Source organism: Leucoraja erinacea, chromosome 17, assembly GCF_028641065.1.
Source record: "Leucoraja erinacea ecotype New England chromosome 17, Leri_hhj_1, whole genome shotgun sequence".
Taxonomy (NCBI): Eukaryota; Metazoa; Chordata; class Chondrichthyes; order Rajiformes; family Rajidae; genus Leucoraja; species Leucoraja erinaceus.
The window spans coordinates 11044594-11063357 of record NC_073393.1 but is presented as its reverse complement, the minus strand read 5'-3'; the positions used below and the strand labels follow the sequence as shown (position 1 = coordinate 11063357).

The 18764-nt window shown below is 43.2% G+C and overlaps 1 protein-coding gene across 2 annotated transcripts; it reads left to right on the top strand.

The window, feature by feature from the left end:
* Positions 1-2948: 2948 nt before the first annotated feature.
* On the top strand, positions 2949-15256 carry LOC129705098 (chymotrypsinogen 2-like). Of its 2 annotated transcripts, XM_055648494.1 has the most exons (8): positions 2949-2970; positions 3136-3297; positions 7235-7338; positions 7751-7830; positions 8631-8712; positions 10640-10820; positions 14186-14319; positions 15045-15256. In XM_055648494.1, the coding sequence occupies exons 1-8, from the start codon at positions 2964-2966 to the stop codon at positions 15204-15206; spliced, it is 912 nt and encodes a 303-aa protein (XP_055504469.1). In that variant the 5' UTR covers positions 2949-2963; the 3' UTR covers positions 15207-15256. The 2 variants fall into 2 exon arrangements, with proteins under 2 accessions (XP_055504469.1, XP_055504470.1); XM_055648495.1 differs by lacking the exons at positions 2949-2970; positions 3136-3297 and adding an exon at positions 7057-7123.
* Positions 15257-18764: the final 3508 nt, after the last annotated feature.

The following is an 18764-nucleotide window of genomic DNA, read 5'->3' as shown; positions in this document are numbered from 1 at the left end:
AGGGCGGAGTGAAGTGCCATTGAGATGGCATCCTCCGTACTCCTGTTCTTGCGGTAGGCAAACTGATAGGGATCCAATGTGGGGGGTAGGCAGCCTTTGAGGTGTGCCAGGACCAGCCTCTCGAAGCACTTGGTGATGATGGGAGTAAGTGCAACTGGGCGGAAGTCGTTGAGGCTTGCCGCAGTGGAGTGTTTTGGCACCGGCACGATGGAGGTGGTTTTAAGGCACGTGGGGACAACTGCTTGGGCAAGTGACAGGTTGAAGATGTCAGTCCAGACGTCTGTCAGCTGCGCAGCACAGGCCCTGAGGACGCGCCCGGGGATGCCGTCAGGACCAGGCTTTACGTGCATTAGTCCTACTCAGTGCCACGTACACATCGTAGGGGGTGAGCGTGAGGGGCTGGTGATCGGCAGGGAGCACCGTCTTGATGGCTGTCTCTAGATTGTCCCTGTCAAAGCGGCCATAGAAGTGGTTAAGCTCCTCAAGGAAGGAGGCGTCGCTGGATGCGGGGGTGGTGTTGGTGGGTCTATGGCCTGGATGCCTTGCCACATGCGTCGGGGGTCGGAGTTGTTGTTGAAATGCTCCTCAATCCTGAGCTTATGGCAGTGCTTGGCCTTCTTGCTGCCCCTCTTCAGGTTAGCCCTTCTTCAGTTTATGATCAATTTTTAAGTTACAATTGTGTTGTGGGAACATGATGGTATTAGTAACTTTCAAATCTTTGTAAATCATCAAAAGCTTGAAGCATTATTTTCATATCTCCAAAGATAGACACCAAATGCTGGAGCAACCCAGCGGAACAGGTAGCATCTCTGGGTAGAAGGAATGGGTGACGTTTTGTGTCGTGACCTTTCTTCATATTGCCTTTGAAGGAGGTCATTTTGCCCATTGTCAAATGCAGCTCTCTCCCATCAGATTAATCCAATTAATGATTAAATGATTCAATCATACTTTATTGTCACATGGGCCTACAGTAGGTACCGTGAAAAGCTTTGAAAACCCAATAAAATCGTCCAGTAGACCTAGGCAGTTCACAGGGTCTAAAGCACTCTGAAATAAGATAAAAATTGCCGTCTTCTGGATTGATCTGATTTCCAACAGCATAAGATACAGCAGTTATGTGACTAAACTGTAGATCCCGACCAGGCACAGAAGTGTTTAAGAAAGAACTGCAGATGCTGGAAAAATCGAAGGTAGACATAAATGCTGGAGAAACTCAGCGGGTGAGGCAGCATCTATGGAGCGATGGAATTGGTGACGTTTCGGGTCGAGACCCTTCTTCAGACTTTGGCATGGAAGTAATTGGAGGTGGCATGTGGAGAGTGAGTACCGGTGTTGAGGAAGTTACTTAAAGGAAGATGATGGTATTGTCTGATGGTTCAGCCCAGAGTCACCAAGTCATTGTGTCACACAGCACAGAAACAGGCCCTTCGTCCCAACCCATCCATGGTGACGAAGATGCCCCATCTACACTAATCCCATTTGCCCACTCGGGCTGCCTTCTCTGGCAGCTCATTCCACATACCCACCACCCTCCTATTAAAATAGTTACCCCTCTGGATCCTATTAGATCTATCCCCTCTCTCCTTAAACCTATGTTCTCTGGTTCTTGAGTCCCCTACCTTGGGCAAAAGACTTGGTACATGCAGCTTATCCATTCCCCACACGATGAAACAATTTTTAACAAAGTTGGTCTTATCATTGGCACCCTCGCGGTCGGCTGCAGGAGGCACCACTGGAACACGAAGGCTGAATGGTGGCCGGGCATGGAAAGGGATGACGGTTCGCTGGACGACCTGGATCGGGCGCCGCTCCAGGAGACCAAGCGCATGGACCAGACGCGGCCTGCAGCGACACAGACCAGTGGAGCAGCGGTGGAGGATACCTACAGCTTTGTTTGGCCAGGCCGACCCTGCAACATCACCAAGACAAAGGGCCCTTATGGCCAGCTGCAGTTAAAGCAACTTGGACTTTGAAAATGTCACCAAAACCTAGCCGCTATTGTATATGGTCTCAGTGGACTATTTCTATACACTTTGTACTTAATCAAGAATTGTGCTTATGTATAGGAATAATTTATCAAACTGTATACAAAACTAGAAAGTCGCTGTACGTCTGAACATGCGTTAATAAAAAACTATTGAAACATTGAGCAACCAGTCTCAGTCATGCATGAGAATTTGTGTAAGTGATATTGTCATCAATAAACTTTCTTGCAGTTGTGAGAATGAACTTTAGCCTACGACCAGAGGCACAGAAGTAATTGGAGGTGGGATGTTTAGAGTGAGAACTAGTGTAGAGGAAGTTTAGACTTTAGACTTTAGAGATATAGTGCGGGCCACCGCCGACCAGCGATCACCCTGTACACCAGCACTATCCTACACACTAGGGACAAGTTTTAATTTTACCAAACTCTATTAACCTACCAACCTGTACGTGTTTGGAGCGTGAGAGGAAAGCGGAGCACCTGGAGAAAACCCAGGCGGTCACAAAGAGAACGTACAAACTTTGTACAGACAGCACCCGTAGTCAGGATCGAACCCGGGTCTCTGGCGCTACCGCTGCACCACCGTGCCATCCCAACTTAAGCAACTTAAAGGAAGGTTACTTAAACGGGAGACAATGTTATTGTCTGGCAGCTCAGCCCATGGTCATAGAGTCGTACAGCATGGAAACAGGCCCTTCGACCCAACACGGCCATGCTGACCAAGTGAGTGTTTGTGTGCCGTGCACGCAGAGGACCAGCGACAAATCTGCAGGAGAATGCAACCTGCTTTTGCTGAAATCTATTCGCACAGCACTCTAAACAATGGTGCTCTACAGTAGAATTTCTAGCCTGTTATAGTGAAAGCTTCCAGCAGATGGTGCAGGGAAACCTATTCACGGAAACTTACTGAAGACCCATTTCTCGTGGCAGAGTACAATAACTAGAACAATTAAAAGGGAGTTGAGCAACAAATGACTGAATGAGAGGTGGGTCTGGAATGTATTCCCCAAAGCCTCGCCACATTTTAACAAAAGCCTGAATGAGTACTTGAAATCCAAAACCAGTATGGTTATTGTACTGCGCATTAATAGAAGCTGATTACATTTCCAGGGCGGCTGCTTCCAGTTAACTGTGGTGCCTCTATCCTGCAGGTATCATGTGTAACACCGTGCTGCTGTGCTGCTGGGCTCTACAAATGGTTCTCACCTCCGGTATCTCCAGAGCTGAATTGGATTCCAACACTGTTAGCAAGGAGGCCACATACACCGACCTTGCCTTCCTGAGCAGGGGCAAAGCCCTGCTTTCTGCCACAGGTGTGTATGAACCATCTCTGTTTAACTCATCACTCTCTGCACTGTTCTTGGTGTGAAGCTCTCCGAATGAGTGATTATCTGCTGTTTAAACCACAACTGACTGTTGTAGACACAAAATGCTGGAGTAACTCTGTGGGACAGGCAGTATCTCTAGAGAGAAGGAATGGGTGACGTTTCAGGTCGAGACTGAAGAAGGGTCTCGACCTGAGACATTACCAACTGAGTTATTCCAGCTTTTTGTGTCTATCTTCGTTATAAACCAGCATCTGCAGTTGCTTCCTACCCTGACTGTTGTATTTTATCCATCCCAAGGACCCAGCATATGGAATATTGGGAGGTGAGCATGTACAAATCCAACAAATATATTTCTCGGCATCGACATTGTGGGCCGAAGCGCCTGTTTCCATTCTGTATCTCTAAACTAAACTAATCTAAAGCAATAGTGCTTCAGAATTCTTGAAGTCCAAAGCATTGATGTTCCTAAATGCAGAGTGTAAATAGTGTAGTCCTATCTGAAATTCTGCGGCTGATGCCAACTGGAGCGGAACCTAGTCCATGCCTTGTCCATTCCTTCACCTCTTATGCACCTTGGACACACCTGAACCCCAGCAGAGGGCAGCTTATTCCTGGTACGTGAATACGTTTACTATCTGATATTGACAGAACAGACTGAAGAAAGGTCCCGATCCGAAACACCACCTATCCATTTTCTCCAGAGATGCTGCCTGACCCATTGAGTTACTCCAGCATTTTGTGTCTATCTTTGGTATAAATCAGCATCTGTACTTCCTTTTTATTAGATTTATCCACTTCATGGGTGATAGGAAATGCTGGAAATAAGAACAATTGTAGGTTTGTAATATGAATAACCCAGGAACATACATACTGGGGAAGTGTAATGAGAAAAAGAGGCCAATATAGTGAAGGTAACATATATCATATCAGGAGAGACAATAGATAGATTTAGGAGGCGTTTAGACTATAAGGCATAGCTAGTTGAAGTAAAGGAAGTGCCTTTAAAAGATAGGAACCATCTAAACTAAAGAAGGATATGTGCTTTTTGCTAATGATAGGAGTGTGAAAGTAACAATTTAGATAATGAAAAACACATTTTGATATGCTATGAAAATGGGCCCCGCCCCTCTTGCTCCTCAGTAGTTGAGCACCTAGAAACATGAACTGAATACAAAGACACAAGTGACTGCAGAGGAGATCAGTGGATGTTGTCGGTGAGGTTGAAGGAGGTGAACTGAACACAGATGCCGGAATATCTTGGTTTCCGTCGGGGGGCCACTACTCCGTGTGTGTGGGGCATGAAGCAGGCTAGCTGAATCTTGAGCCAATGTAAAACATTGCAGGAAGCACAACACAAGCATTGTGGAAGAAAGAACTGCAGATGCTGGTTTAAATCGAAGATAAACGCAAAATGCTGGAGTAACTCAGCAGGACAGGCAGCATCTCTGCATGGGTGACGTCACCCATTCCTTCTCTCCAGAGATGCTGCCTGTCCCGCTGAGTTACTCCAGCATTTTGTGACAACACAAGTATTGTTGGGTATAAGCCACTTGCATTGAACATCCCCCGATCTTCATGGACGTTTAATTCATCCAGTGCAGATGGTAGTGATGGTATAAACATATAAAAAAACTTTACGCAATGTTTTTTTTAATGACGTTTCCAATGAAAATTTCAGTTGCCTGAGAATGTGCCATTCATGTGGGAAATTGTTACCTTAGCAAATAAAAAAGTTGAATTTTTATTCACCAGGACGTTCCGTGCAATGGTGCGGCTGGTAGAGCTGTTACATCACAGCGCCAGAGACCCAGGTTTGATCCTAACCGCTAGTGCTTTTTGTGTGGAATTTGTACGTTATCCCTGTGATTACATGGGTTTCCTCTGGGTGCTCCAGTTTCCACCCACATCCCAAAGCCATGCAGGGTTGTGGGTTGATTGGCATCTGAACTTTGTCACTACTGCGAAGGGAGTTGATATGGAAGTGGGAAAACATAGAACTTGTGAGAATGGATGTTCGATTGGTCAGTGTGGACTCAGGGCCCTATCCATGCTGTATTTCTAAACTAAAGTTTATTTTCTTCAAGGCCTGCTGAGGGCACATCTGTGCAAACACATCTCTGAAGCTAAAAAATGGCATTTTCCAAAGATCAAAACAGTGGCACAAGATATTATCTCCAAGAAACATCATGACCCTTTTCGGGCTTTGTGAAGAAAAACAATCATTATTATATGCAGGCACCTCTTATTTTACTTGAAAAGCAGTGTATAATACAAAAATGGATAAATTAAACTTACACGACTATGTTGCCAGGTGTAAATTGGAGCCCGTTATTCCAAAAATACAAGCGTGTAAATCAAGTTTTGGTATTAAATGAACAAGCGCGTTATTCCCAATATATTTGAAAACCTATTAAAGGAAAAGCAAAATTATCAAGAATTAATCTCTTATTTCCTGGATGAGAAAAGATATAATAAGCATCTCAAAGGGTCAACATGAATTTTAAGCAACACTTTGCAAGAAAAATGCTACTTGTTTTATGTATCATTCATTGTTATTCATGACATTCAGTTGCCCTGTCTCGGATGCAGAAGGGACTGGATAAGTGGGATAAGATGGAATCAAGGTATTTGGAGATGAGGCCTGTGGGAGATGTGGAATTCATTACCACAGATGGTCGTGGAGGCCAAGTCAATGGATATATTTAAGGCAGAGATTGACAGATTCTTGACTAGTACGGGAGTCAGGGGTTATGGGGGGGAAGGCAGGAGAATTGGGTTGAGAGCAAAAGATAGATCAGCCGTGAATGAATGGCGGAGTAGACAGTCCTGCTTACGGATTTTGGGAAGGAGATAGAAGAGGCAGTATGGGGCAGGGGAACGAGACGTTTGGAGGCTGTATCAGGAAGCAACTTGCATTAGCCATTCAGATGATCACAGAACACCAAAAATGCTAGAATCCTGAGTACTGAGAAATTATACACAAAATCAGCAGGCGTGCAAACAGCACTTGGCTAAATCACAGTGGTGCAGCGATTCGGCACAGTGGTGCAGTTGAGGCCAGTTCATTGGCTATATTTAAGCGGGAGTTAGATGTGGCCCTTGTAGCTAAAGGGATCAGGGGGTACGGAGAGAAGGCAGGTACAGGATACAGAGTTGGATGATCAGCCATGATCATATTGAATGGCGGTGCAGGCTCGAAGGGCCGAATGGCCTACTCCTGCACCTATTTTCTATGTTTCTATGATAGAATTGCTGCATTACAACGCCAGAGAGCCGGGTTCAATCCTGGTTACGGGTGCTGTCCATACGGAGTTTTTATGTTCTCTCTGTGACAGCGAAGGTTTCATTTTCCTCACACACTCCAAAGACGTGCAGATTTGTAGGGTAATTGACTTCAGTAAAATTATCCCTAGCATGTAGTATAGTGCCAGTATGCCAGGATCACTGGTCGGTGCGGACTCGGTGGGCCGAAGGTCCTGGTTCTGCACTGTATCTCTAAATTAAAATAAATTCAAGTTTTCAGGACATTTGCCAACTTTCATCGGATTTGTCATAACCTTGTATTTTTTGTATTTTATCTGTTTACTTTGGAAAGAAATAAGCAGCATGTGCACTCATTAATTTGCTTTGATGGTGATTTTTAACTTTATAAAGAACACACATTGTTATCTAGTTGTGACTTTGCAAGTGTAAGGTTCATGGCAACCAGACTATATAAAACCAATCACCAATCTCGTGAAACACATTGTAATTTAAGCCATGGCATTCATCTGGCTTCTCTCCTGCTTCGCATTTGTTGGAGTCGCTCACGGTAGTACTGTTTGAAATCAAGTCCTCGTCTTAATCATTGGAATGGAGTATGTTGTGTGGAAAAACAGACATTGTTCATAATATTTAATTGCTTCTTTCTATCGAGGCGCAGGTTGTGGAGCTCCAGTCATCGCCCCTGTTGTCACAGGCTATACTCGAATTGTCAATGGTGAAGAGGCCATTCCAGGATCCTGGCCCTGGCAGGTTTCCTTGCAGGTTAGCTAATGTGATGGAGCTGGTTAGAAAAAGTAAATGAATTTAGACCTGTTGAAATTGCTACAATTAACCCCATCTGCACAATGCTCGTCCCTTTTTCTACTGCATCTTGTAGATTAAATGTAGATTCAGTGTTAAATTATTCATAGCATCTTTTGAAATTCAAAGCATTTCTTTGAGGAATGCATAAGAATGTATTCATTTTCCACTCTTTATTTGGAAGTCCTCTGTTGGTGATCTAATGTCACCTTTGCTGATTTCCTTGCCTCATTAATTGAGTCCTGGTTCCTCTTGTCCATTTTGTAATAGGGCGTCATCGCTTCCATCTATTCCACTCAAAACTACTTCCAGTATGAGGACATTAGGGCGCTTCAATGGTAAAACTCAGTGACCATTTTTCTTTGTGTAACAGAGTGGCACTGGATGGCATTTCTGCGGTGGCTCCTTGATCAATGAAAACTGGGTCGTCACTGCCGCGCATTGTGGTGTGAGGTAAGTCATCTGCAGAAAGAGAGAGAAATGCGTTGGTGGATCATTGCTCTATTCCTGAGGAATGGCGCAGCTTTGGCTGATATTATTTTTCAAAATGAATTCCGAGGCAGGGAAAACTTTCTCGGGACTGCCCAGTGGTGCAGCTGGTAGAGCCACTGCCTCACAGCACCAGAGAATGGGGTTCAATCCTGATTTCAGATGCTATCTGTGTGGAGTTTGCACATTCATGCTGTGATTGCATAGGTTTCCTCTGGTGCTCCGGTTTCCTCCCCACATCCTAAGACGCGCAGGTTTGTAGATTAATTGGCCTCTGTAAAGTTGCCCTGTGTGTGTCAGGAGTGGATGTGAAAAGGGAATAACATAGAACTACTGTGAACGGATGATCGATGGTTGGCGTGGACTCAGTGGATTAAAGGTGTAGGAAGGACTGCAGATGCTTGTTCACACTGAAGACAGACATAAAATGCTGGAGTAACTCAGCGGGTCAGGCAGCAACTCTGGAGAAAAGGAATAGGTGACGTTATGGGTCAAGACCCCTTCTTCAATCTAGCTTCAGTGGGTTAAAGGGCCTGTTTCCATGCTGTAAACTCTAAATTAAAGCTTACAGTTGTAGGGAAGAACATTAATCTAATGAAGACAGGATCCTCACAGGGATAACCTTTGGGAAAAATACGACAGGAAAATGACTGACTGAAAAGTACTTGATTTTAATTCCTTTCAGAAAGTGAAGCTTGGAAATGCTGAGATTTTGCAACAAGCGAACTCACTGTCATTTTTGTTTTTGTTTTTGCCGTGTGCAGTACTGAAGATTTTGTTATTGTGGGTGCCCATAACAAAAGCACAAAGGCAGAAGTGAACCAGATGTCCATGTCCATTGCCAAGGTACGTATCCTTCTGTAAACCAGGGTTACGTTGGAGTGTAGCTCACATTTAGATTACAATGTTGTTAGGATTCAAACAATGCACAGAGTTGCACGCCACACAAATAGAACACAGCATTCCACGTATCAGGTGTCCAAAAGTGAAAGGTGTTCCAATCTCCAATACCAATATATATCTAAACATGATAACCATCACACAAATTAGTATTGGTATTGGTTTATCATTGTCACATGTACAGAGATACAGTTAAAAGCTTTGTTTGCATGCCACGTGGTCAAATCACACAATCTACGAGTAGAATCAAATCATACTACAAGTTGTGCAACGAGAATGGAGATTTATAAGAGAGCAACAATTGAGGTGAATGATAGTACATCCTCAGCTGGGACCCGCATGCAAAGAGTCACCATGCTCCACTACCCTGGATGCCTTGGATAAATGCATTGGTGGGGACTGCAGCTTTTGTAATAGTGTCACTACTTTAAAAAAATACCATTAGTAATAATACATCACAATAGCAATAGACATTGATAGCATGCAGAAGCAAAAAATATTTCATGTTTAGATGAAGATAATAAAAGTAAAAAGTAGAGGCAAGCACAGATATTTTACACATCACATCCATTAGTTCATGGGTTGTAGGAGAAGAATTAGCCATTTGACCCATCAAGTCTACTCTGCCATTGAATCATGGCAGATCTATCTTTCCCTCTCAACCCCATTTTACTGCCATAACCCCTGACACCCTTACTAATCATGAATCCATCAATCTCCACCTTAAAAATATCCATTGACTTGACCTCCACTGCCTTCTGTGGCAATGAATTCCACAGATTTACCACCCTCTGACTGAAGAAATCCCTCCTCGTCTTTCTAAAGATCTTTTATTCTGAGGCTAGGGCCTCTGGTCCTCGACTCTTCCACGAGTGGAAGTATCTTCTCCACGTCCACTGCATCCAGGCCTATCTATCGCTCAGCCATGAAGGTCCTGATTTCAATCCAGTCTGAAAAAGGGTCACAACCTAAAATGTCACCTATCCATGGTCTCCAGTGGATGTTGCTCTGACCCACTGAGTCACTTCAGCACTTTGTGTCCTTTTTTTTCAATCCAGCCCTGTTTAATTTGCATCTGTAATGTCCCCCCATCCTGGCACGCAGACTTTCCAGCAATAAGCATTACTTGCAGAGAATGAAAAGACAAGCTCAAGCACATATATAAATATGAACTAAACAGAATTCGACCTTTCACATTAAAATGTGTGACCTCTCTGGAAGTGTCAATGCTGACATACCATTTGGATCAACGCTCACAGCCAGGACAAAATAAAGTAAGTCTCAAGACTGTTAAATATTCAGAGCTGAGAAGCAACTAAATAAACAGCTAGAAGCAACTACATTTTTAAAAACCTTATCTCACTAACATCATGTGAGAAATAACTGGCTCATTTAAGCTTGGCCTCAAGGGCCATTTTAGTTCAAATTTACAGAGAAAATAAGAGAGAATACAATAACAATCCCGATTAATTATCTCAAAATATCATACAATTTATCAAATTCGGAAAGAAAAACTGAAGGTGATTTGTGGAACACTAGCACCAGTGCTGAACAGAATAGTACCATACTGAACTATGGTATGCATTGATCTGTTTCCAATTTTAGTTTACAAGTTTATTTATTTTCTACTCATTTATTTAAGAAAGACCTGTAGATGCTGGAAAAATCTAAGATAGGCAAAATTGCTGGAGAAACTCAGCAGGTGAGGCAGCATCTATAGAGCGAAGGAATAGGTGACATTTCGGGTCGAGACCCTTCTTCAGACTGAAGAAGGTCTCATAAGTCTGTAAACACAATGCATATAGATACAAGAACGTGCCAAGCTAAAGTGTGGGTAATGGGCACACCATCATCCTTGTTCCTTTTGTTGCAGGTCATTACGCATCCAAAGTGGAACAGATTCACCATTAATTATGACGTAGCTGTGGTAAAGCTGGCATCTCCTGCTCGTTTCAACAGTCAAGTATCCCCCGTCTGCCTCGCTGCGGCATCAGATAACTACCCCGATGGAATGATGTGCGTCACAACAGGATGGGGAAGAAGCAAAGCTTACCGTACGTTAGTTGAAACCTTCTGAAATTACAGTGATTTTTTAAAATTTGCTGAAGTTGTGCATGTCTCCGCACACTGACCTTGACGGGGAACAGTGCAGGGGGGTGGAAAGATTCCCTTGAAATTGTCAAGAATGTTTAATTGTCTTGTGTACCATGAACAGAACAATGACATTCCTACTTACAGCAGTATTTCAGACCTGTAAACACAAAAAAAAACATATAATTAATTCAAATTAATAATCCCAAAGTAGTGGCAAAAAAAGCCCAAAGTTGCAATGTATAAAACTTAAACATTTCTGGACTGATATTTTTGAAATAACTTCAGAAGTTATTAATACAAAACTGGACCCAGACACAAAATTAATAATACTTGGAATATCAGAACAAAGTTTAACACTCACAACAAACCAAAGAAATTTCCTCGACTACAGTATAATAATCGGGAAAAAATTAATATTAAAATTTTGGAAAGGCCCTACAACCCCCACAATTAAAATGTGGATTACGGAAATGTCGGAGACCCTATACTTACAAAGAATTAGACTTGTCTTAATGGACAAACAAGATCTTTTCGATAAAATCTGGGCTCCATTCATTAACTATCTGAAGGGATAGATTGGCACAGCACGAGGACCCAACTGAAACTTGAACTCAGGATCAGATGAAAAGCTATACTTTATAATCTATGAACCTATCTCCATTGACGTATTACAGGTAATCCATTCCACCTCCTTTGTTTTTCTGTGTTTTTTATTTTTTTATTTGTAACTTTCTACCCTCTCTTTCTCTCTATTTCTATATCAAAAAAGAAGAAAAAAAAAGCCCAAAGTCCTAAGTGCAAACAAAGACAGTTTATAATTTGGTTTAGTTTAGTTTAGTTTAGAGATACAGTGTGGAAACAAGCCCTTCGGCCCACCAATTCTACCCCGACCAGCGATCCCCGTACACTAGCACTATCCTACTAACTAGCAAACCTACACGTCTTTGGTGTGTGGGTGGAAACCAGAGTACGTGGGAAAAACCCACAAAGTCACAGGGAGAACATACGGACTCTGTGCAGACAGCACCCGTAGTCAGGATCGAACCCGTGTCTCAGGGCTGTGAGGCCGCAAAATTACCGCTGCGCCTCCGTGCCGCTCCTGAAATTAGTTGGTGTTAGTGTTTTGCAGTGTTCAAAAATCTGATGGTCGATGGGAAGCTGCTCTTTCTGAATCTGGTGTTCACAGTTTTCAAACTCCTTTCCCTTCTTTCAGATGGTAGGAGTGAAATGAGAGTGTAGCCAGAATGGTGTGGGGCTTTGGTCATGCTGGCTGCCTTTATGAGGCAGTGCCTCCTATAGATCCCTCTGATGGTGGGGAAGGCAGCGCCCGTAATGGACTGGGTAGTGTTCATTACTTTTTTGTAACCTCCTTTGTTCCTTGACGTTCGAGGTGCTGAACCAGACCGTGATGCAACTATATGCTTTCAACCGTACACCCGTGGAAGTGAGCAATGATATCAACGCTGTAACGATCATTGCCCTGGTCATGGAGGAAGGTGATCCTACACATCACAGCGATTGTGTGGGCTTTGACAAGTTAGAGGGGACACAAAATGCTGGAGTAACTCAGCAGTTCAGACAACCTTCTACAGAGATGCTGCGTGACCTATTGAGGTACTCCAGCACTTTGTGTCCTTTTTAGTAAACCAGCATCTGCAGTTCCTTGTTTCTAAAATAAATGAGGACGATCCATCTGCAATCCTGATACAATCAGCCGACTCAATTTCACTGGAATTTAGATGAGAGGGGATCTTATAGAAACTTATAAAAGGACTGGACAAGTTAGATGCAGGAAACATGTTTCCAATGTTGGGGGAGTCCAGAGCCAGGGGCCACAGTCTAAGAATAAAGGGGGAGGCTATTTAAAACTGAGATGAGAAAAAACGTTTTCACCGAGAGTTGTGAATTTGTGGAATTCTCTGCCACAGAACGCATTAGAGGGCAATTCACTGGATGAATTTAAAAGATAGTCAGATAGAGCTCTAGGGGCTAGCGGAATCAAGAGATATGGGGAGAAGGCAGGCACGGGTTACTGATTATGGATGATCAGCCATGATCACAATGAATGGCGGTGCAGGCTCAAAGGGCCAAATGGCCTCCTCCTGCACCTATTTTCTATGTTTCTATGTTTCAAGTGTAGTTGTAGTTTAATTGGCTTCTGTAAATTGTAAATTACACCTAGAGTGTAGGATAGTGCTAGTGTATGGGGTGATCGCTGGTCGGTGCAGACACTGTGGGCCGAAGGGTCTATTTCCATGCAGTGTCTCTAAAGTCTAAAGCCCAGAATCCTGCTGCCAGAAGTCTGTGGGACAGGGTTCAAATCTTACAACTCCACAACAGCACAAGGTAACTGCTGTTAAACCATCACTTTTGTCCAGTGACAAACTATCACTTTTATGATACTCTACTTGAACATTAGCAAAGCTGGATTTTCAAAAAAATGAACTTATAGAAATATGTTAATGAATCAATTTGTGTTGTAAAAACATTGTTTCTACTGGTTTGCAAAGAACAATTTTGTTTTCTTTATCTTTTGCATCACAGGAGACTTTAAACCTGACTGAACCATTTACAATGAGCGGACTTGAGTAACTGCAGATGCTGGTTTACAAAAAAAGACACAAAGTGCTGGAATAACTCAGCAGGACTGGCAGCTTCCTGGAGAACATGGATAGGTGATGTTTTAGGTTGGGACACGTCTTCAGGCTGATCAGTCTGAAGAAGGGTCCCAATCTGGAATGTCATCTGTCCATGTTCTCCAGGAATGCTGCCTGACCCACTGAGTTACTCCAGCACTTAATTCTTATAATGAGGAGACATTCTGGGTATGGAGATAAACAACAACTGCATTTTATTAGAAAAATTATCATATCTTGTTTTGTGAGATTTATTTAGTAAGGTTTATATTAGAGATAGGGCGTGGAAACAGACCCTTGTAACCACCGAGTCCACGCTAACCAGCGATCATCTGTACACCAGTTCCATCCTACACGCTTGGGACAATTTACAGAAACCAATTAACATACAAACCTTCACGTCTTTAGCATGTGGGAAGAAACCGGAGCACCTGGAGAAAACCCACGCAGTCACAGGGAGAATGTACAAACTCCGTATAGACAAAAACCGTAGTCAGGATCGAACCCATGTCTCTGGCGCTGTAAGGTAGCAGCTCTACTGCTGCACCACTGAGCCACCCCAGATGAAGTCTGAAGATGAAATATGTTATTTTATTTTCATTGTAACGTGACCGTTAAAGCATTTATTATGGTTTCAATATTGAAGTTATGAAGACAGTTGATACACGTGCCATCTAATGTTCCTGCAGCTATTGAACGGCCTGACAGACTGCAGCAAGCGGCACTTCCTCTGCTCAGCAATGCTAACTGCAAGCACTACTGGAATAATAAAATCACGGACCTGATGATCTGCGCTGGTGCAGCTGGTGCTTCTTCTTGCATGGTATGAGGTTCTTCCAAGGTCCCTAAACCTTCATAATTTTATAAGTTCTAAGAGTGGAATTAGGCCATTCGGACCTTCAAGTTTACTCTACCATCCAATCATGGCTGATCTATCCCTCTCAACCCCATTCTCCTGCCTTCTCCCCATAACCCTGATATCCGCTAATCAAGAATCTGTCAATCTCCACCTTTAAAATGTCCATTGATGGCTTCCACAGCCTTCTGTGGCAAAGAATTTCACAGATTCACCACCCGCTAGGGTTGTCTACTGTCCCGGATTTGCCAGGACATCCCGCATAATGATCTAAATTGGTTTGTCGTATACTGAAGATACATCCTTTTATTCTGAGACTATGGCTTCTGGTCTTAGACTCTCCCACTCATGAAAATATCCTAAACATCCACATTCACTTTATCCAGGCCTTTCCCTATTCGGTACGTTTCAAGAAGGACCCCCTCATCCTTCTTAACTCAAGCGAGTACAGGTCCAATCCCGTCAAACACTCATTATATGTTAACCCAATCATTCCTGGGATCATTCTCGTAAATCCCCTCTGGATCCTCTCTAATGCCAGCACATCCTTCTTCAGCTATGGGACCCAAAACTGCTCACAATACTGCTCAAATGCGGCCTGACCAGCACCTTATAAAGCCTCAGCATTATGTCCCTTCATTCAATTGTTAAAAAGGAATGAAACTAAGTCAGGGGTTGTGATCTGTGTACAGGGTGACTCTGGCGGTCCGCTCGTCTGTCAGAAGGACAATGTCTGGAACTTGGTCGGCATCGTTTCCTGGGGCAGCGGGTTCTGCTCTACCAAGAGTCCCGGGGTCTACGCCCGTGTGACGGAGCTCCGAAGCTGGATCGATGAGACCGTCGCTGCTAATTAAATGCAAATCCCGAATATGAACCACAAAGATAAATAAATGAATAAATTCAATCTGCATTTTAAACCTGTGTTATTCTTCGCTTTTTTAAAGGTCTCTCTTTCATAACTTGGGTACCTTTGACCAAGCCCAGCAGATTGCCTCCATTCCTCAATGCACATACCACAGCAGTCAGAGAAATAGCATGGAATTAGGCCCTTCGGCCAATAGAGTTCGTGCTGACCGCCTAGCTCTTTATTTCCCACTAATCCTATCCTAATCTATATTAGTTTCAGTTTAGTGTCAGTTTAGTTTATTGTCACATGTACCAAGGTACAGTAAAAAGCTTTTTTGTCGCGTGCCAACCAGTCAGTAGAAAGACAATACATGATTATTTAAAAAATATATATTATTATTGCTTTCTTATTCCCATCATCGTTATCCCCCACTACCAGATTCTGCCAGCCATCTTCACCTGCATCCACGGTGAGAACATACAGCTGAGGTAGACGTTCAAGAAGGAACTGCAGATGCTGGAAAATCGAAGGTACACAAAAATGCTGGAGAAACTCAGCGGGTGCAGCAGCATCTATGGAGTGAAGGAAATAGGCAACGTTTCGGGCCGAAAACCTTCTTCAGTCTAAAGAAGGGTTTCAGCCCAAAACGTTGCCTATTTCCTTTGCTCCATAGATGCTGCTGCACCCGCTGAGTTTCTCCAGCATTTTTGTGTACCAGCTGAGCAAGACATTTGGTTGGGCTGTTCTTGGACGATTTAGGTCACAGATTAAACTATTTAAACGGCCATTTATCTCACAGTGGTACGACATTGCTCACAATTCAGGTTCCCTGTATTAACGATCACATTGGCCACTCTTCATGGGCTGTAAACTGGGGTGGGAGATTGCAACCTTCACGTGGTCCACCCTGTTTCGACTAATGCAATCAACTTGACGTGCGCAAACAAATAGATCAAATAGAACAAGTTGTCCTACAACTTTAGGTTGACATGCCATACGCAAGAAGAAGATGGGCTGTAAACTAATTTAAGATGCCCAAAGGCTATGCAAGTTCCTCAGTGAATGCGAGTTCTTATTTTCTCTGAGATCTCAGTTTGAAATCAGTTCTAGTCTCAGGAGAAACATCTATTCTGACTGGGTGCATCCAAATAGAAAGATAACTTGGTTAAAACAAGGTTAATGATCTTACCAGAAACAAAAGTGCAGCTCAGCGGCGCAGCGGTAGAGTTGCTGCCATACAACACCCGTGCCCCGGGTTCGATTCTGACTACGGGTGCTGTCTGTACGGAGTTTGTACATTCTCCTGTGACTGCGTGGGTTTTCTCTGGGTGCTCCGGTTTCCGCCCACACTCCAAAAACACACAAGTTTTGTAGGTTAATTGTCATTGGTAACATTGCAAATTGTCCCTAGTGTATAGGATTGTGTTGGTGTTCAGTGTGGTCAGTGTCGGCGTGGACTCGGTGGGCTGAGGAGCTTGTTTTAATTTTGCATCTCTAAAGTCTAAAGTAAAGTCTAAAATGTAATTAGGTTGTACTTTGTATTGATATTGGCTTCACAAATAGTCAGTTCTTTGGAAACTCAGACCAATAAAGTTTTTAGAAGTAGTCTTATGCCTACACTCAGACCTGCATTGATACTGATTGTCAATGAAGTTTTGTACTTACAGAAAAAAAGTAATTCACGAAAAATATAAAATCTTTTCACACCTTAATAGCTTAATAAGTAATGAGCCTCATGTCATTTTCCATCATAGATAATTAGTTAATATTTCACTCAACAAAAGGGGAGATAACCTTGTGTCCAACTGTTTATCTCAGGATACTTCTCACCTATTCCATCGTGTGACTCAGTGCCATTGATTTACTGATATCTTCACACCAAAGGTGAACTTGTGCCAGTGAGCTCCATTACATATCATATTTGGAAATGATCAGTGAGTACATTTTATACTTCTGCCGTGCTATGGAAAGTTGTAGTGTGACCCTTCATGGGCACGTCACATTTTTGAGCATCTTTAATGTAGTACATGGAACATAGAACAATACAGAAGAGAGACACAAAGTGCTGGAGCAACTCAGTGGGTCAGGCAGCATCTCTGGAGAAAAAGAATAGGTGACCTTTCGGGTCGGAAGCCTACTTCAGGGATGCTGCCTGGCCCGCTGAGTTGCTCCAGCCGTTTGTGTCTATCTTCGGTATAAACCGAAGCATCTGCAGTTCCTTCCTACACATGGAACAGTACAGCACAAAAACAACCCTTCAGTCCCTTATGTCTCATTCTCTCATCAACTAGCCCACAAATCAAACAATAGTGCTGATCAAAAAATGTCTGGAAAATAGCACATTTTAACCTGATGATATTTTCATCGATCACCTTGTATTGTCTTGCTGAACTTGAAAATCTTTGCAAGGGCTGGGCTATAAGAGACTTAATTTATGCATTGAAGTTCTACACTCTACCACATTACACACAATAGTCTTCAGTACCACTGGCCACAGTAAGATCACCTTTCCTGATTCCTGGGATGGCAGGACTTTCATATGAAGAAAGACTGGATAGACTCGGCTTGTACTCGCTATAATTTAGAAGATTGAGGGGGCATCTTATAGAAACTAACAAAATTCTTAAGGGATTCTTAAGGGTCTGAAGAAGGGTTTCGGCCCGAAACGTTGCCTATTTCCTTCGCTCCATAGATGCTGCTGCACCCGCTGAGTTTCTGCAGCTTTTTTGTGTACCTTCGATTTTCCAGCATCTGCAGTTCCTTCTTGAACAAAATTCTTAAGGGGTTGGACAGGCTAGATGCAGGAAGATTATACCCGATGTTGGGGAAGTCCAGAACAAGGGGTCACAGTTTAAGGATAAGGGGGAAGTCTTTTAGGACTGAGATGAGAAAATCATTTTTTTACACAGAGAGTGGTGAATCTGTGGAATCTTTGCCACAGAAGGTAGCTGAGGCCAGTTCATTGGTTATATTTAAGAGGGAGTTAGATGTAGCCCTTGTGGCTAAAGGGATCAGGGGGTATGGAGAGAAGGCAGGTACAGGATACTGAGTTGGATGATCAGCCATGATCATATTGAATAACAACACACAAAAGTTAGTAATAAAGCAATAACGTCGTTATTTCAGGCTCTTTAATTCCCTCCTTTTATCAATACGTGATAACATTCACAGTCCTCAATAACAATACACAATGGTCGCAAGCATCTAACAATAAAAATCGGAGCGATGATTAATGAAAAGATAGAGCAATAATGTAACATAGTACCCCAGAGTCCACCAAACCAACTAAATGGCCACCAGCTCTCGCCCCCTTCATTGTACCCATGCATGTCACTGCCAACCTTATGGATCTTCTTGATTTCTTGGGAAATATGGGTAGCAAGGTCGGCGATAGTCGAGGTCTCATCGGGGATATAGGTGCACCACTCTTGTTTTTTTAAGGCACAGGTGCCTCCTTTTCCTGCCAATATAAAGTCTAATGCCATACGATTTTGTAAGGCCATAGGGATAGCAACCATCTCGCCTGCAAGAGATGTTATGGCCATATTTGCATCCGTTAGGGCAT

Bases quoted from the DNA above. Each gene is read 5' to 3' on its own strand.
- LOC129705098 (XM_055648494.1), top strand. The intron at 7,831-8,630 runs GTAAGTCATCTG...TGCCGTGTGCAG, and splicing joins GCCGCGCATTGTGGTGTGAG to TACTGAAGATTTTGTTATTG. The intron at 8,713-10,639 runs GTACGTATCCTT...CTTTTGTTGCAG, and splicing joins TGTCCATGTCCATTGCCAAG to GTCATTACGCATCCAAAGTG.